We start from the raw sequence: 18,322 nt of genomic DNA on the forward strand, positions 1-18,322 counted from the left end.
CACAGCCTCTGGACATCCCAGTGCTACCCTCCATCAGCCCAGGAACATCCTGGCACCTTGTCAGGTGCACCTCATGCCAACCCCACTCCAGGCAACTCCCTCTGGCCCGTCCGTGATTCCAACCTCCTTCCAGACTCTGGCTCAAGTCATTGTGAGTACTGAGAGAAGTGGGCACCCTTGGAGGAGTTCTGATCTGGAACCCCTCCGGGAGACTGCACTGGGCCCTCAGCACACATGTGCACACGAACTGGGGGTCTGAGTCTGCAGCCTGCAGACTTCTTCCACATTCCCCAGGGCTCATTGCATCCCAAGGCCGGTGGGCTGGGTCGAGAAATGGCGGATGCCCATTTTACAGACGATGACACTGAGGCCAGCCAAGTGTGGTGCTTTGCTCAAAGGCAAGGACGCCATGGAAGTAGAAAACGTAGAGCATCGGAGCTCAGCCTCAACTCCTTCTCTGGTTCACTGCAGCTGCTAGCTGAGAGCCCACAAGGCGGCTTAGACCAGTAGGGGTCGAATTCACGCCTCCCCCCCCCCCACACACACACACACCCCCGCTGGTCTCGCCAAAGCCACGCCTCCCCCTTGGCGGTCGCTGGGGAGAAGGGAGAGAGCGGCCACAGCTTGCCTCTTTAATGCGCGCCCCCGGAGGCCCGGCGCGCCCCCGCCACTATAACTGGAGTGCATGGAGCGGGCTGCGCTCAGAGAGCCAAGGGCGGGCGTTGGGCACCCGCCCGCGCCGACTTTCCCCAAGTGCGAGCGGCGCCCGTCAGTCCCGCCTCCATGGATCCGCCCGGGGCCACCTACTGCTGAGGAACGAATGCTTGCCGGTCCCTGAGCCCGGGTGCACCCGGCCGCCGCCCCGAGAGTCCCGCGGGCCGGGCCGGCTGCCCACCGCGCTCGCCGTCGGGCGAGGGCTCCGCCGCCGCCACGCCCCGCGCCCGCGCCCCAGCCGCCCCATGCTGGTGCACACTTACTCCGCCATGGTGAGTAGCCCCGCACCGGGGGGTCGAGGAGCCGGAGCGCCGGGCCCTGCACGGGCTCCCGTCCCCGCGCCAACGAACTCCGGGCGGGCGGGCGCCGCGGAGACTCGGCCCGCGGAGAGCGCCGGCCCGTTCGCCCCGCGGGTCATCCCGAGACGGACTTCGGGCCCCGGGAAGGGACGGCAGCGGGGCCCACGCGAGCTTTGGAGGACTCCCTCGGGCGGCGGTCGTTTCAGTGCCAGTGCGTCGTCTAACGCGCCCCTCTCCGTCCCCAGGAGCGCCCCGACGGGCTGGGCGCAGCGGCCGGCGGGGCCCGTCTGTCGTCCCTGCCGCAGGCGGCCTATGGACCGGCGCCGCCGCTCTGTCACACGCCGGCCGCCGCCGACTTCCAGCCGCCCTACTTCCCGCCGCCCTACCCGCAACCGCCGCTGCCCTACGGCCAAGCGCCCGACGCCGCCGCCGCCGCCTTTCCGCACCTGGCCGGAGACCCGTACGGCGGCCTGGCGCCGCTGGCGCAGCCGCAGCCCCCGCAAGCCGCCTGGGCCGCGCCCCGCGCCGCCGCCCGCGCCCACGACGAGCCGCCCGGCTTGCTGGCGCCGCCCGCCCGCGCCCTGGGCCTCGACCCGCGCCGCGACTACGCCGCCGCTGTGCCCAGGCTCCTGCACGGCCTGGCCGACGGCGCGCACGGCCTGGCCGACGCGCCCCTCGGTCTTCCGGGGCTGGCAGCTCCGCCTGGCCTGGAGGACCTGCAGGTGAGGCCGGAGAGCTCGGGGATGTGCGGAGGACAGGTGATTCTGCAGCCTGGCTGGGGACCAAAAAAGCGATCAGTGCAAACGCCCCCCCCCCCCGAGTTTCCTCCGGGCCCGCATCGCTTCCCTCGAGACTCCGAGGATACCTGGGTTAGACAGGGTCTGGACCTTCAGACGGCCCGGCCCCAGGCCCGCGAGCAGTGCCCGAAGGCGGCGTATCTCGGTGGGACCGGGCTGCTTCCCTCCGTCCCCTCTGTGCGGTTGAGCCTCACGGGGCATCCCTGCCCAGGCCCGGGCTGCTGCTGGGGCAGCCGCACCTGGTGCGAAGAGGCGCACGGTAGTTGCCCGTCTAAGGCGAGGTTCCCAGGCCACCAGCCCGCCCGCAGATGGGACCCAAAGCGCGGCGATTCTAGGTCCCGCACGTAGCGGCCGCAGGTGCGCATTAGGCGGAGCCCATAGGGACACAGCGCAGCGGGGGCTTGGGAAGCGACGGCCACGCGATCCACGCCGCCCTTTTCTGCTTGCAGGCCGTGGATGAGCCGGGAATGAGCCTCCTGGACCAGTCAGTGATCAAAAAAGGTAAGGAATGCCCGTGCGTCCGCGGGGGCAGTGCCGGGCGAGACGCCGCAGGCCCCAGACGCACGGACCCATGTTTTCCGCCGGGGGCCGCCGCCGGGAGCTTGTTCCGGCCCAGAAGAGGGGCGGCGAGGCTGCGGGCCGGGCCAAGTGCTGGGCAGCGGCGCGGGCTTGGCGAGCTGGTCCCCTGGGGCGAGCCGCCCGGGCTGGGCCTGAGCCTGACGGTGCCGGGTGGAGGGTGCTCCTGTGGATGCAGAGTTGGGCCACTTCCGTGTGTCCTCGGCGGTGGGGACGGGCGCGCTGTTCCCGTGGGTTTGGGTAAACGATTTCCGGCTTACAGGGCCTTCGTATCGCTTTGTGCCCCTTCCTTGCCAGCTTGGCCCTGCTGGGCTGATGGGTGGGCGCGTGTTCTAATCTCCCCAGGCCGTTTGCTCTCACCCGGAGCTTCTGGCCATTTGGGAGGAGGGAAGCTGGTGTGAGAGTGTGGCGCGTGAGGCCGGGTGGTGGCTGCTGCTGTAGGCGTCCGTCAGGGGCCTGTGTGTGGCTCCATGCTCCTTTCCTGCGTGGCTTTGCGTTTCTTGGTGCGTGGATGTCTGCTGTGTGTATTTGATGCTCTCTGTGTGTGTTGGGACACATTGCTCTGTGTTTGGGGGTCTCCACGTGCATGAAGGTTCTCCGTGTGACCTGGAATGTGTTCTTTGAGGGTGTCTACAAACGTGAGGTCCCTCCCTGTGTATTTTCAGGGGTGTTTACCTTTGCAAAAGCCAGGGTGAGACACCCACTCAAGTGGATTTTCCCCCAAGGACCAAGTTCTTGGGGTTCCCTGGGAAAGGAGACACACACAGAGACAGGAAGGGGCACAGACTCAGAAAGGGCCCGGGAGGTGGGCCAGCTCCCTAGCTCTGGGTCTGTGCAGGAGGGGATTCCAAGCCCACGAGAGCCCCGTGGCCAGTGCTTTCAAACAAGTGAATTCAAGGCTCTGTTTTCCCTCCACCTGCTCTCCAGGAAGGCTCAGGGTGGGTGGGAGTAGGGGCGGGGCAGGGGCTGGGAGTTGGCTGAAAGGCCTGGAGGTTGGAGTAGGTGGAAGAAGGGACAGGGTGCTCTGAACTTGGGCGGGGGTGTGGTGGGGAGGGTGTCTGGGAATTGAGGCTGTCATGGAGAGGGCCATAGGGAGGACGCTGGCACTGGACCAGCTCTTCTGCAACCCCACGGGGGGAAGGGAGAGCTGGTTCTGCCACCCCAGGGGCTCCCCCTCCCGCCCCCTCTTCCATCCCAACTCCAGCTGAGCTCAAGGGGCTGGGACCTTGTTCCCCTGACTCCCTGGGGAGCTAAGACTGCATTTTGGGAAGGGACTTGGGAGACCTCTGCCCTGGAGTCGAGGAGACGGATTGCCTCTTGCGCTGAGCACCGTGATCCTGAATCCCCGGCCAGGAGGCAGGACATGAGGAGAGACTGGAATTGCCCCAGAGTTGATTTCTTTCCAAAGACATCAACTTCCAGGATTCCCCAGTCCTTGGAAGGGCACCGGGATCCGCAAAGGCAGCATGTGGCTGGGGAGCGTCCCTTGGCGCTGAGCATCTCAGACCACTGCGAGTGCGCGCACACCAGCAGGGCCCAGCGGGTCGGTGGCCGCGGGCGGCAGGGAGGAGCGTGGCAACCCGAACCCCCGAGCGAGAGGCTGCGCCTGGGCGCCCCACTCGGGACGTGGAATCCCCGCTCAAGGTTCCACAGCAAAGGGGGAAGTGGCAGTAGGCTTGCTTCTCGGATGGCGAACTCGCACTGCTCGCTGATTGTTGTGCGGGTAGCCCGGCGCCCCGCAGCTGGTTGAGCCTTGCAGCCCCGAGGGCGTGCCCGGTTGCAGCTCCGTGGCAGGCAGTGTCCACTCTGACCCTTCTCAAGCTCTCGGGTCATCGTCGGGCCGATGGCTTAATGCCCTTCGTCCTCAGGCCCTTCCGATGGATGGCACCAGAGGCTCCGGTGCACCCTGCGGACTCTATCCCGCGGGCGCCCCGGCATTAAAGGGGCATCGCTCTGGGTCCTCCTGGCCTTGGTGGCGGGGGCGGCTGTGACGCGGTCATTCGGGGTCTGAACCGCCCCACACCGGAAGCGTCCTCCCTTCTGCCCGGGGGCCCCGGGCCTGGTCTTGGCCGGTGCAGCAGAGAGGGGACTGGAAACTGTGGTCCCAGACCAGGGGCGTAAAATCTCCGCTGACTCCGATACTGCGAAGCCCCCACCCCACCCCACCCTTCCAGGTCCGCCGCCCCTGGCAGCCCCAGTGTGGGTCAAGGGGTGGCAGGCAGGGCAGAGACTGACTCCGGGTTTTTGCCTGCATTGTCATCTCTGGTTTTGCAACAGCTCCAGCGACACCGAAAGCAGGTGGACGGGTGGTAGGCGGGGTGGAGCTGGACCAGGCATGTTTCCCAGCTGAGAAGTGCAGTGAGCGGTCAGCACAGGACACCGGGAGAGCTTGGGGAGGGGCTTGAGAGCCAGCGGTTGGGCCGCCCCCTAAACAAGGGACATTTGGACCAGGTGCGTGGTAGGTGCTTGTTGAATGACTGAGTGGCAGATTTTGAAGCCTGACTGCCTTGGGAGAGAAGGTGTTGAAAAAGCTGCTTTCACCCTTTTAGGCACAGCACACACAGGTGGCAGCCGCTGGTTGCAAAAATTAGAGTGGAGTTGAGTTCAGGTTACAGCGTCGCAGCTGGAGGGGAGTGACTTACAGAAGAGAATTGGGATGTATTTCCCCTCCCCTTCGGGGGGTGGGGAATTCTTGTTGGCAGGTGACATTGTCCCATCTCAGGGGGTCTTCAGGGCTGGGACTGATGTAGACTGTCACCCTCCCCGGGGTCTGGGGAAGGAGAAGGGAGGTGCCAGGGTCTGGGCTCCTGCCTGCATCTCCAAGCAGAGTCCAGGACGTGGGTGAGGTCATGAAGAGGATGTCAAAAAGCTCACTAATCAAATAATATGTGTTCTTACATTTTTAATTTATTTTCATTTTATTTGAAAGGCAGAGAGACAGAGACAGATCTTCCATCCACTGGCTCACTCTCCAAAAGCTGGCACCCAGCACGGGTCTCCCACATGAGTGACAGGGACCCAAGTGCTTGAGCCATCACCTGCTGCCTCCCAGGGTACACTTCCACAGGAAGCTGGAATCAGGAGTGGAGGCGGGACTTGAACCCAGGCACTCCAGGATAGCAAGCGGGCATCCCAAGTCTTAACTTCTGTGCCAAATGCCCATTCCAAGATAAGTAATAATGTAGCATTTAAAAATAAATAATTTTTAAAATTGTTGATAACCAAAATATAAAAACATTCATAAAACCAGAATCTGTTGTTATACTTCCACAACCCTTCCTCACTTGCCTCCCAGGCTACGGTCTGCCTCAGAAAGCAACAAAAAGAACAATGCCCTATAGGGCAGATTGAGTTGGAACTTTATCTGAGGATGGTGGGAGCCATGGAAGAGCTCAGAGCAGGGCAAGTGAAAAGCTAGATTTGGGGGCGGGCATCCTTGTGGCGCAGTGGGTTAAGTCACAGTCTGCAATACGGGTATCCCGTCTGTGCAGTGGTTTGAGCCCTGGCTGCTCCACCTCCGATCCAGCTCCCTGCTAAAAGGGCCCTTGCCATGCACGTGCCAGGCCCAGGTGGAGTCCTGGCTTTGGGCCGGCCACTGCAGTGCAGCCTTTTGGAGAGTGAGCCAGCAAATGGAAGATCTCTCTCCTGTCTGTCTCTCCCTCTCTTTGTAACTCTGCCTTTTAAATACTTACATATACACATAAATAAAAGGTATATTTAAAAGCAACTTTCTGGCAGCTGATGAGAAGGGAGCTTAACAAACACCTCTGGGGCATGAGGAGACTCAGCTGGGCTGGGGAAGAGTCCCCCCCCCCTCCTGTCTGCCTCCTCCACTGTCCCCACTCCCAGGCTTTGGACCAGCGGTCCCCTAAGTGCAGGCCAGGGAGCCCTCTGTATCAGGATGCCCGGAGAGGGGCTGTTGAGAAGGGCGGATTTCTCTGGCACCACTTTATGTCTGCAGAGTAGGAGTCCCCCTGGAATTGTGGCCCTGCAACTTGCATCTTTAAGCTGGTTCATTGAGGTAAAATTTACAGACCAGGAATTCTCCCACTATGAGAATATGCAATCTGATGCTTTTTGGTAAATGCACAGTGTTTCATTAACTATTACCACTGTCCATTTTGGACATTTCTATCACTCCCTACAGTTCTTCCTTCTCATTTATAGTTAATTCCCATTCACACCCCAAGCCTTAGGCAACTACTGATGTGCTTTCTGTCTATAAATTTGCATATTCTGGGCATGTAACGTAAGTCAAATATATAAATATGCAGCTCCCGCATCTAGCTTCTTTTACTTAGTATACTGGTGTTGAGGCTCATTCCTGTTGTATTTGCTGAGTCTGTTTCTTTTTACAGCTCTGTCGTACCCCATGGTACGGATGTAACACATTTTGTCGATGTACTGTTCAGTTGATGGGTTGTTTCTACTTTTTGGCTATCACGAATAATGTTGCTATGATTCATAGACATGCCTTTGTGTGGACATATGTTTTCATTGCTCTTGGGTAAATTCCTGGGAGTGGAATTGCTGGATTGTATCATGAGTTTATATTTAATGTTTATGAATCTACCCAGGCACTTGCTAAAGTGAGGGTACTAACATTTCCAGCAGCCACGTGGGAGTGCTCCAGTTTCTCCAGATCCTCACCGACACTTGGCATTGGCTGCCTCTGTTATTATAAACACCTTGTGGTATCTCAGTACAGTTTTCATTTGCATTTTCCTAATGACTCGTGGCGTTGAGCACTTGTTCGTGCTCATCTGTCTGTCTGAGTGAAATCTCTGTTCACATCGTTGATGGTTTCCTGATTAGATTGTCATTGAGTTGTAAAGATTCTTTATATATTCTGGATATATATCATCAGATATATGATTTACAAGTATTTTCTTCCAGTATGTGGTTTGTCTTTTCATTTTCTTCATAGTGTCTTTTTTTAAGAGATTTTTATTTATTTATTTATTTGACAGATAGATAGTTGAGAGGCAGAGACAGAGAAAGGTCTTCCTTCCGTTGGTTTACCCCCAAAATGGCCACAATGGCCAGCACTGTGCTGATCCGAAGCCAGGAGCCAGGAGCTTCCTCCCAGTCTCCCATGTGGGTGCAGGGGCCCAAGCACCCAGGCCATCCTCCACTGCCTTCCCAGGCCACAGCAGAGAGCTGGACTGGAAGAGGAGCAACCGGGACTAGAACCTGGCGCCCATATGGGATGCCAGTGCCACAGGCAGAGGATTAACCAAGTGAGCCATGGCACCGGCCCCCTCATAGTGTCTTTGAGGTGCAAGCGTTTTACATTTCTGATGAAGCACAATTTCTCAGTATTCTCTTTTAGGGCCATGCTTTTGGTGTTCTATCTAAGGTACTCATTACTTAGCCCAGAGTCATAGAAATTTCTCCTCTGTTTTCTTTTACAAGGAATTGCAATCTTAACAGGCCTTCTGGAGAGTCTGTTGTACACTCCCCAGGTTATATCCACCATGTGTGGACAAAGTGCATAAATGTGTGTGTGTTGTCTGACAGCTTGGGAGCTCTTGTGTCTGTTAATGGCTTCTGTGTGTGTGACCTGGGGACACCATGAGGAGCTCATTTCAGCTCAGGAGTCGCCATGGGAAGGGCTGTTCTGTGGATGTTGGGGACGAATGCCAGCTTCCTTCTGCAGTGCATGTTAGTTTAATTCCTACCTCCTTGTCTACTCCTTTCCTAGCCCACCTGCTTCCCTAACCTTGGGCTTCTTTTTTTTTTTTTTTATGATTTACTTATTTAATTAATTTGAAAGGGAGAGTGACAGAGCGACAGACAGAGACAAAGAGATTTTCCATTTGCCAGTTCTCTTCCTAAATGGCTGCAACAGCAAGAGCTGGGCCAGGCCAAAGCCAGGAGCCTGGAACTCCATCCTGATCTCCCACATGGGTGGCAGGGCTCCAAGTACTTGGGCCATCTTCCACTGCCTTCCCACGCACATTAGTGGGGAGCTGGATCAGAAGCCAAGTAGCAGGGAGCTGAACTGGCACACTGATAGAGGATGCTGGCATCGCCAGTGGCAGCTTAACCTGCTGTGCCACAACACTGGCCCCCTCATTCCCTGCCTTGCCATTTTTGAAAGAAGAGGCTCTGAGGGAAAGGGGAAAGTAGGGGAAGCAGCATGGTCTGTCATTCATATACATGATCACGTGTCCCTGTGCCACGTCGTGCACTTGCTCTCAGCCCCACCTGTTTGCAGAGGCATCCACAGGAGAAGCACTTGCAGACGGCCACGTGCACACTACCACGTTCTCACACGCTCGCGGAGGGCAGAGGCTGTGTCTGTCTGCTGAATAAGTGCCCGTATGCACAGCATCATTGGTGTGTCTATGACGAGAACATACCTTTTTCCTGTAGTTAGTCGAAGTTGGATGGAGGAGGCTGCTGGAGGAGAGTTTCCTTTTCCTCTGACCCCCTCTTCTGGCTAGGGCTGATGGGAGGGAAGACAGTCACCTTGCCCTTTTTATTTCTAACTGATCAGTGTGTGGTTTTATGTATTTAATTTTTATTTCTTTGCAAGGCAGAGCAACAGAGGCAGATAAAGATATCCCACCCCCTGGTTGACTCCCCAGATTGCAGTAACAACCCCTGGCTGGGGGCTGAAGCTGGGAGCCAGGGATTCAAGCTAGGTCTCGCATGTGAGTGGCAGGAACCTGATTAGTTGAACCTCCCAGCGTCTGCATCAGCAGGAAGCTGGAGTCAGGGGTGGAGCCAGGGACCCAGCCTAGGCACTCCAGTGGGGGATGTGGGTGTCTGAACCTCTAGGCCAAATGCCTGCCCCTGTAGTTTTATGCTTTTGAAGTCAAACCTGAGATATAATTTATATACAGTATAGTTTATCCTTTTTAGATGTACATTTCTATGAGTTTTGATAAATGTAACCACTAAAATACCAAGATACATCACCCCAGAAAGTCCCTTCAGCGCAGAGGGACAAAGCTAAGAGAGAACCTGGGGATGGTGTGCGCAGGCCTGGGAGACGCGGCTGAGGGCAGAGAAGGAGGGCACTGGTGCCCACTGAGTCGGGACATCCTGGCCCTCACGCTGGGCAGGGGCAGGGGCAGGGGCAGGGGCAGGCTTAGGTTGAGGTGAGTGAGGCAGAGCCTGCCTTGATGGAAAATTTTGATGTTTTGTTCATCATAGATTTTTCCTTTTTTTTTTTTTTTTTTTTTTTACTATTTATTTGAAAGAGAGGGAGAGACAGAGAGACAGAGAGACAGAGAGAGAGAGAGAGAGAGAGATCTTCCATCGTTGGTTTACTCCCCAAATGGCTGCAATAGTCAGGGCTGGGCCAGGAGCTGAAGCCAGGAGCTTCTTCAAGGTCTCCCACGTGGGTGGCAGAGGCCTAAGCACTTGGGTCATCTTCTGCTGCTTTCCCAGGCCATTCACAGGGAGCTGAATGGGAAGTAGAGCAGCTGGGACTCAAACCAGCTCTCATATGGGATGCCGGCACTGCAGGCAGCAGCATAACTCATTACACCTCAATGCTGCCACTACATTAGTTTTTAAGAAGATTGTATTAAAATGCCGTGTGCCTTGATTCCCAGGTTACCCCAGTTCTGGCCCTGTCCCAGGGACAGAGAGCCGGCCTGGGGTGGGACTGTGCTCATTCTCCACCTACCCTAGCTGGGGCCTGAACAGGGGGCCGGGAGGAAGGGTAGCTTTGTGCTCAGTTGCTAACAAAGGAATGAGGCTCCCCTCATGGCCACCCTGACATCTGAGCTGTGGGCGTCGCCCTGTCCCCACGTTGGTTCCCAGGGCCCTTGATTCACTCATTTATTCACTGAGGGCCACCTATGCCATGACCCTGCCTCGGCTGGGTGAAGACGACAGTGTGGGGACAGACAGGACAGTCAGGACAGGGATGGGGCTGGGGGAGTCTGGGACGGTCCCTACCGAGGCCGAGGGGAGCAAGGGCCCTACTCAGGGGAATGCTGGGTTTGTGGCTTTATACAGAGTGGCCACTTCTGCCCAGTGTCCACATCTCACTTACATTGCTTGTCATCTCCCTCCTGCCCTTGGACTTCTACAGCTGTGCCTTCCACTCCAGTGGCCTCTAACTGTGAGTGGCTGCTGTGTATTTGGACTGAGATGGGCTCTAAGTGGACAGTGTGCTTACCAGGAAATGCCTACATGTGATTTCCACTGGTAGCGTGGGTCTCGAGCCCAGAGGACAAGTGGGGAGCAGGCAAGAGGGCTAGGTGGCAGCCAGAACGCAGCTGAGGGTGATGATGGAGTGCGATGGTTAAGGAGGGGAACTGCAGAGCCAGCAGTCAGGCCTTAGACCCATTTCTGCTTCTTATGTGCTGTGCCATTGTAACCTCTGCATTTTCAGTTTGTTCATTTTTAAAAAAGAGACTTATTTATTTATTTGAAAATCAGAGGGGCCGGTGCTGTGGTGTAGCAGGTAAAGCCGCCGCCTGCAGTGCTGGCATCCCATATGAGTGCCGGTTCAAGACCTGGCTGCTCCTCTTCTGATCCAGCTCTTTGCTATGGCCTGGGAAAGCAGTGGAAGATGGCCCAAGTCCTTGGGCCCCTGCACCCACTTGGGAGACCCAGAAGAAGATCCTGGATCCAGCAGGCTTTCGGATTGGCTCAGCTCCGGCCGTTGTGGCCAATTGGGGAGTGAACCATTGGATGGAAGACCTCTCTCTCTCTGTCTCTCTGTCTCTCTGTCTCTCTCTCTGCCTCTCCTTCTCTCTCTGTGTGTAACTCTGATTTTCAAATAAATCTTAAAAAAAAAAAAGAAATGCAGAAAGAGAGAAAAGGAGAGGCAGAAAGAGATCTATCTGCTGGTTCACTCCCTAAATGCCTCAACAGTCAAGGCTAAGCCAGGCAGAAGCCAGGAGCCAGGAAGTCCCAATCTCACGAGGAACCAGGTACTAGGAACTAAGTACCTGGGCCATCACCTGCTGTCTCCCAGGAGCATTAGCAGGAAGTTGGATCATTAGCATGGAGTAGCCAGGACTAGAACCAGGCACTCCAGTATGGGCAGGAGGCTTACACCCACAATGCCCGCCCTTAGTTTCTTCATTCTGACCTGGGACAAGGATAAAAGCATCCACTCCACAGAGCTGTTCACGTAAACCCCGTGGTATATTGTGGGCACTCATTGGTGGAGAGGTGACATCATTCTGCCCAGCAACACAGCTTGGATTTGACCCTCAGGGAACTGACTGGGCACTGGGCTGTGAACTGTGGACTGGTGCACATTTCAGAAAGAAAGGGAGCCCGGAGCAGAGGCTGTGCAGAAGTGCATGGAGGAGGTGGCAAGGCGAGGTGTGCAGAGAATGGGCTACATCCCAGGCCACAGGACACAGTGATGGAAGGACAGGGTAGAGAGATGTCCCTGGCCTGGTGGAGGGTGGGGACTCTCGTTCAGACAGGGGAAGGGTGGGGGTTCTCCAGCAGACGAGAGACCAAACCTCTCTGTGTGCTGAGGCCTGGCCCAGCTCCTGTCACACAGGTGCTTAGTGCATGGTTGCTGCACGGCTGGAAGACGAAGCACTCACTGCCTTTGAGACTGAAGTCCCGGGGCTTACAGCTGGGTCTCAGTCTGCCAGGCAGGATTCTCCGCCTTTCTAGGCGCCCATCTTCTCCACCCCTCATCTGTGGAGTGTCAACAATAAGTGTAGCCCCCTGGTGGGCCACCCAGTGGGTGCTTAGCAGTCTTAGCCCCACTGCACACACAAAGGCTTTCTCAGCCCTTGAGAAGGCCAAGGGCTTCCTCTGAAGATGCAAATGCTCAATGTTGTACCCCAACCCCCAGCAGCTAAGCAGGAAGATGGAGGTCAGACTGCAGGAAGAACTTTGTTTTAGAGCCAAGACTATCAATAATTAGTAGATAATTAGGGAGTGTTGGAAAGAGACGACTCCAGAGCCTGTCTCCTTATTCCTGAGCATCCCAGAGTGACTCGGCAGGAAGGAGCCAGGGCTGGAGGTCCGGCAGGGCCATACCCCGAGCCCCCAGGCCCCTCACCGATCTGGGAGGGTGGGAGTTTGGGGATCATGAGTGGGAAAGGAGAGGTTGGGGGCTCCCTGGGGCTGCTCACACCAGCTAGGCCCTGCCATGGTGACCCAGGAGTCCCCCAAAAGCTGAGGCTTCTCTGGTGGTACCTTCCAAACCCTGAGACTCTGCGAAGCTGCCCAAGCGGTAGAGGAACAAGCCTAGTTATAGGAGGGGTCCGTGGGTTCAGTTTCCACACCTGTTAGCTGCATGAACCTGGGCGAGTCACTGTAACCTCGAAGGCCTTGGTTTCTCCCTTTGTAAAGCAGAGCAACAGGGCCTCCCTCTGAAAGGCGCTGGGACCTTTCATGTGTGCAGCTGGCACGTCATCAGTACACCTGCTCCACAGCTGGCCTGTGCCATGTGCTGTGGCCGCTGGCTCAGTGTCGCCCTCTCTCTCTCTCTTGCCCTTGCTTCTGCTCCACAGTCCCCATTCCCTCCAAAGCCAGCAGCCTTTCGGCCATCTCACTGGCCAAAGACAGCCTGGTTGGCAGCATCACCAACCCCAGTGAGGTCTTCTGCTCCGTGCCTGGTCGGCTCTCGCTGCTCAGCTCGACGTCCAAGTACAAGGTGACGGTGGGGGAGGTGCAGCGGCGACTCTCACCTCCTGAGTGCCTCAACGCTTCCCTCCTGGGAGGCGTCCTCCGCAGGTAGGAAGGTCAGCCCACAGTCCCCGCACGGGCTCCTCAGGGCATCCGAGAGCCACCCTCTCTCCAGTCCACTGCATCACCCCTGCCTCAGTCTCCCTGGGAGACGAGGGCCCAGGAACTCTGGATTGTGCATGCTCTGGGGGCAGGCCTGGGTCACCAGCAGCTTCCACAGGTCTGTGGTCTTGGGGGTAGGGAGGGGACAGAGCCTAGGCACAGAGACGGGATGGGCAGACTTGCCTACAGTGGACAGGACAGACATGGCTGGGTCTGGGGAAGAGAGGGTGCTGTCTTCCACCCCTCCCCCCGGACCTAAGGCCCCTTCCCCATCGCTGCACAGGCATTGCTGGGGTGTTTTGGGGTGGGGAGCATGGTTTGTCTTCATAGTTGTGTGTCCTCTCTGTGCATGTCCTTGTCCTGGGAAGAGTACTTCTGCTTCAGGACTGTGAGTTTTGATGAGTCTGAGGATAGTGTGTACATCCACCCAGGTGTGTGTGCATGCACATATGTGTACATAGTGAAGGGTGGCCAGCAGGGTCCCCATGTGAGTGACCTATAGGGCAGGAGTGTTTCCTACTGTGTGTGTGTGCAATTGCACATGCACACCTGGAGCCCTCATGTGACCATGCCATGTCTGCACCTCTGTGTGGGGCTGCATTTGTGCAGTTATGGGAGCCAGCTCCTCATTCCTGGTCTTTCTGAGCTCCCTGGAGGGACCTGTGGGAGCCCCTGGGATCCTGACTTGGGGAGAATGTCTCTTGTGTTCCTGCTGTCCCTGGTGTCCTGTGGCTCTGCACACATCTGTCTCATCAGTGTTTGTCTCTGTGTTCTTTGCCCTCAGTGTGTGTTCACCTGTGTGTCTGTGAGGTCCCAGGTGGTTGTGTGCACCTGTCTCCCTATGTGTCTCACTGCATGTCTCTGTGTATCTGTCTCTGCATATAGGCCTGTGTGTGCCTGGGTGGCCGGTGATGGTGCAGCTGGCATGCTGAGTTGTGGGGAAAGGACCACAGGGGCTGGCCCATCCTTCCCCAACCTTGGTTCCTCCTGCTGAGGGGACAGAGAATTGAGGAGCTCCTTATCCTGTCTTGGCTGCAAAACCTGTGAGGTCAGAAGAGGATGGGAGCTTGCTCAGAGTCCCCAGAGCAGCCCAGGGCCAGACCTAAGCCTCGACAGGGCTTGGTGGGGACAACAAGGTTCTTTGGGGTCATTTAGCATACATGCTTCTCTCAGTTGTGTGTCTTTCTCTCCCTATCATGTCAAGGGCCAAGTCCAAGAATGGTGGCCGGTGCCTACGGGAACGGCTAGAGAAGATTGGGCTCAACCTGCCTGCCGGCCGTCGCAAGGCTGCCAACGTGACCTTGCTGACCTCGTTGGTAGAAGGTGAGGGAGGCCTTGGGCAGGCATGAGCATGACTGCGAGTGGGCGTGTGTAGTGTTGTGGTATCTGTGTGTACTCTGTGTAGCACGTGAGTAAGGTGTATCTCTGGTCATCCTGTTTGTACAGTGCACACACATGCATGTGCAGTAAAGGGTGTGAATGTGGTAAAGGAATGAGGGGGTAGGAGCCCACTTTCCTGAGGCTGGTGACTGGCTTTGGGATACACGGTGGGCCAGGCTCCTGTCTCTGAGCTCGGAGCCCAGCTCTGGAGACCCCAGGGGAGGGCAGTGGAATGGAGGCTGCTGGTGGGCTGCAAGGGAAATCAGAGGGCAGCATCTGTAGAAGCAGGATGCCCCCTTCAGGGACTTGGAGGCTCGAGGCTGGGCTCCAGGCTCAGAGCCACACCTGGCAGTAACGCCAGCTCCCTTCCCCGCAGGAGAGGCTGTGCACCTGGCCCGAGACTTCAGCTACGTCTGTGAGACGGAGTTCCCAGCCAAGGCAGCCGCTGAGTACCTGTGCCGGCAGCATGCCGACCCCGGGGGACTGCATAGCCGCAAGAGCATGCTGCTGGCTGCCAAGTGAGTGAGGGCAGCACGCACAGGCACCATACACAGGTACAATGGACACCACTCCTGAGCAGCCATGTGACACCACATATGGGCACCACATGTGACCATCTGTGGGTTCGTCACCTACAGGCTAGCAGAGCTATGTGTGGGCACTACACTCACTGCCCAATGGCAGCACCAGTCTGGGCCTCCCCAAACCCCGAACCTCCTGTGTACCACCTGAGCCCTGCCCAGCAGCCCTAGCTCCAGTGACCGCCATCAGGCTCCAGGCCTTAGCTGACTCCTGTGACCTCGGCTCAGGCCTCCTCTCACTCCTGGGCTTTCACCCAGAGTCCCCCTCCACCTCACTGCACACGCACAGCGCCCCTGCCCAAGAGTATCCCATGGCTCACACTGCTACTGCATTCATTTTCAAACAAGGTGCTGGGGGGGGGGGGTACCTCAGGGTCTGTTTCATGAGCGAATAGTCCACTAAGACTTAGTTTTTTCTAAGATTTATTTTATTTATTTGAAATGTAGAGTTACAGAAAGGCAGAGAGAGAGAGAGAGAGATTTTTCATCCGCTGGTTCACTCTCCAGCTGGCCACCAACGACCAGAGCTGAGTCGATCTGAAGCCAGAAGCTTCCTCCAGGTCTCCCACACGGGTGCAGGGGCCCAAGGATTTAGGCCATTTTCCACTGCTTTCCCAGGCCACAGCAGAGCACCAGATCGAAGTGGAGCGGCTGGGACTTGAACCGGTGCCCATATGGGATGCCGGCACTGCAGGCAGGGGCTTTGCCCACTATGCCTCAGTGCCGGCCCCAGACTTAGTTTTTCAAATAGGATCCCTGTCTTAGTGCATTTGGGCTGCTATACCAAAATACTAGACACTGAGCAGCTTAGAAATAGTTTATTTCTCACAGTTCTGGAGGCTGGGAAGTCCAAGATCAAGTCAGACTCAGAATCTGCTGAGGGCTCGCTCTCTGGTCCATGGCACCTTTCTGTCGTGTCCTCACGTGGTAGAAGGAGTAAGCGTCTCTGTCTGGCCTCTTTTTAGGGCAGCAATCCCATTCATGAGGGCTGCACTCCCGTGACCTAATCACCCCACCAAAGCCCCACCTGCTGCTCTCATCGCCTTGCAGGGCACGGCTTCAGCAGAGGAATTTGAGGACACAAACATGCAGACCACAGGAGATCCATTGTGGAATCGAGAACCCCCAATCTGTAGACTGATCCAAGCTCCTGTGAGGGCCCCACCACCCCCACCCGCCCTGGCTGACCACACCTCCTTGGGCTTGCCCTTCTGCTCCTGCTTAGGACACCGGCCAGGTCCCCCACCTAATCCAGCCCTTCGGGTCACAGCTGTACCGTCCCTCCGTGGAGGCTTTCCTCCAGTCCCTGAAGCAGGGGAAAATCACAGATTCACAGGACTTCCAAGCCGAGACAGCACTGAGGCTGCGGCCGCTAGGGCAGTACCTGGAGACGCATACCTAGGGACCTAGGGCGGGCTGGCCTCAGGCATTAACCAGCTCACCAGTCAAGCTCTTCCTGGGTCCCAGGTGTGTCTGAGACACTGGCGGGGTTCCATGGTGACAGAAAGATGAGTGATTCTGTAGCCTGGGTCACACACAAGATGCATGAATGCCACGAACAATGACCACAAGCTGGCGCTGGATTCAAATTCCCGCTCGGGCCCTCTGGCAGGTCATCGAACGTGTCTACACCAGGCTCCTCGTGCATCCGAGGCAGTCGCACACAACAGGCTTCTTGCAAGGATTAAGCTAGCTCATGCGTTCAGTGTGGTCGGCACAGCATCTAGGCCTCAGTGTTTGCTGCCAGCTATTATTGCAGATGTATAAGGCAGATTCTAGATTGTTCCCTAGGTTTGTTTGTTTTTTTTTTTTTTTTTGGCAGGCAAAGTGGACAGTGAGAGAGACAGAGAGAAAGGTCTTCCGTTGCCGTTGGTTCACCCTCCAATGGCCGCCGCGGCCGGCGCACTGTGGCCGGCGCACCGCGCTGATCTGAAGCCAGGAGCCAGGTGCTTCTCCTGGTCTCCCATGCGGGTGCAGGGCCCAAGGACTTGAGCCATCCTCCACTGCACTCCTGGGCCACAGCAGAGAGCTGGCCTGGAAGAGGGGCAACCGGGACAGAATCCGGCGCCCCAACCAGAACTAGAACCCGGTGTGCCAGCGCCGCTAGGCAGAGGATTAGCCTATTGAGCCACGGCGCCGGCCATAGTTATTTCAAAGACAAACTTCTGGGAAGCACTAGGTGCTTGTGTAGGCAGGGGGATCAAGGAGACCCTCCTGGATAAGGCAGCGAGGACAGGTCATCCACAGGGAGACGGTAGGGTATTGGCATGTGCCATTTACTAGCTGTGTGCTACAGGGCTAGTCACTTAACTCCTCTGAACTTGTTTCTTTTCTGTAAAACGTGCAGATTGTCGGGAGGGTAAGCAATTGTATAGATAATGCATAGAAAGTGCCCAGCGTGCAGCAGGTCCTTCTCTGGGCTCAAGCCTTTGTTTTTAAACCTCTGACCCTCTTTCCGCACCAGGCAGATCTGCAAGGAGTTTGCAGACTTGATGGCACAGGACCGCTCACCCCTGGGCAACAGCCGCCCAGCGCTCATCCTGGAACCCGGAGTGCAGAGCTGCCTGACCCACTTTAGCCTCATCACCCACGGCTTCGGCGGGCCCGCCATCTGTGCTGCCCTAACTGCCTTCCAGAACTACTTGCTGGAGTCACTCAAGGGACTGGACAAGATGTTTCTAAGCAGTGCGAGCAGTGGGCAGGGTGAAACCAAGGCTTCGGAGAAGGACGCCAAGCATCGGAAATAACCGTTTTCCCTGCCCCATCCCTAGGGGGCTCCCAAGGCCAGAAAAGAGGTCTTAGCTCCTGAGGGTGGACCTGAAAGGACTAAAAGGTGGGATTCGAGTCAGGCGTTCATCCAGACACAGAGTCAGGGATCTGCGTTGGCTCAAGGGAGGGTGGCCTCTGTGGGCATTTCTTGCTAAGTTAAGGCCCAGGTGTCTATCTCGTGTGCAATTTTCTCTCCCTTGATGGCTGAGAAGGGCTTGGATAGGAAATTGTGAAAACTCTGGCTCCCGGAGCAGAGTCCTTCCCACCGGGTGCCTGCGCAGCAGTGGGTACGCCTAGGGGCCGACACCTTCCTGTTTTTTATTGATGGCAGGAGGGAAGCTGTTAACAAAACAGAGGTGCTGAGGAGCTGGCGCCCCTTCTCCCAGAATCTCCTACCCACAGAAAACGGGTGCTGGCAGGAGAGCCCAGTGGGCTTTTTGGGCCTTTCCCACGTGTGGAGAAAAGCAGACAGGAG

General features: G+C 57.0%; 1 protein-coding gene across 1 annotated transcript; it reads left to right on the forward strand.

Annotated features, from left to right (window-relative positions):
• The first annotated feature begins 959 nt into the window (after window positions 1-959).
• On the forward strand, window positions 960-18,309 carry TFAP2E (transcription factor AP-2 epsilon). Its single transcript, XM_062193253.1, has 7 exons — window positions 960-986; window positions 1,259-1,735; window positions 2,260-2,311; window positions 12,841-13,063; window positions 14,322-14,440; window positions 14,874-15,015; window positions 17,543-18,309. The coding sequence occupies exons 1-7, from the start codon at window positions 960-962 to the stop codon at window positions 17,823-17,825; spliced, it is 1,323 nt and encodes a 440-aa protein (XP_062049237.1). The 3' UTR covers window positions 17,826-18,309.
• The last annotated feature ends 13 nt before the right edge of the window (window positions 18,310-18,322 follow it).

Source organism: Lepus europaeus, chromosome 5, assembly GCF_033115175.1.
Source record: "Lepus europaeus isolate LE1 chromosome 5, mLepTim1.pri, whole genome shotgun sequence".
Taxonomy (NCBI): Eukaryota; Metazoa; Chordata; class Mammalia; order Lagomorpha; family Leporidae; genus Lepus; species Lepus europaeus.

Coding starts and splice junctions, on each gene's coding strand:
- TFAP2E (XM_062193253.1), top strand. CDS start 960: ATGCTGGTGCACACTTACTCCGCCATG. Junction 13,064..14,321: donor CTGGGAGGCGTCCTCCGCAG/GTAGGAAGGTCA, acceptor TATCATGTCAAG/GGCCAAGTCCAAGAATGGTG. Junction 14,441..14,873: donor GCTGACCTCGTTGGTAGAAG/GTGAGGGAGGCC, acceptor CCTTCCCCGCAG/GAGAGGCTGTGCACCTGGCC.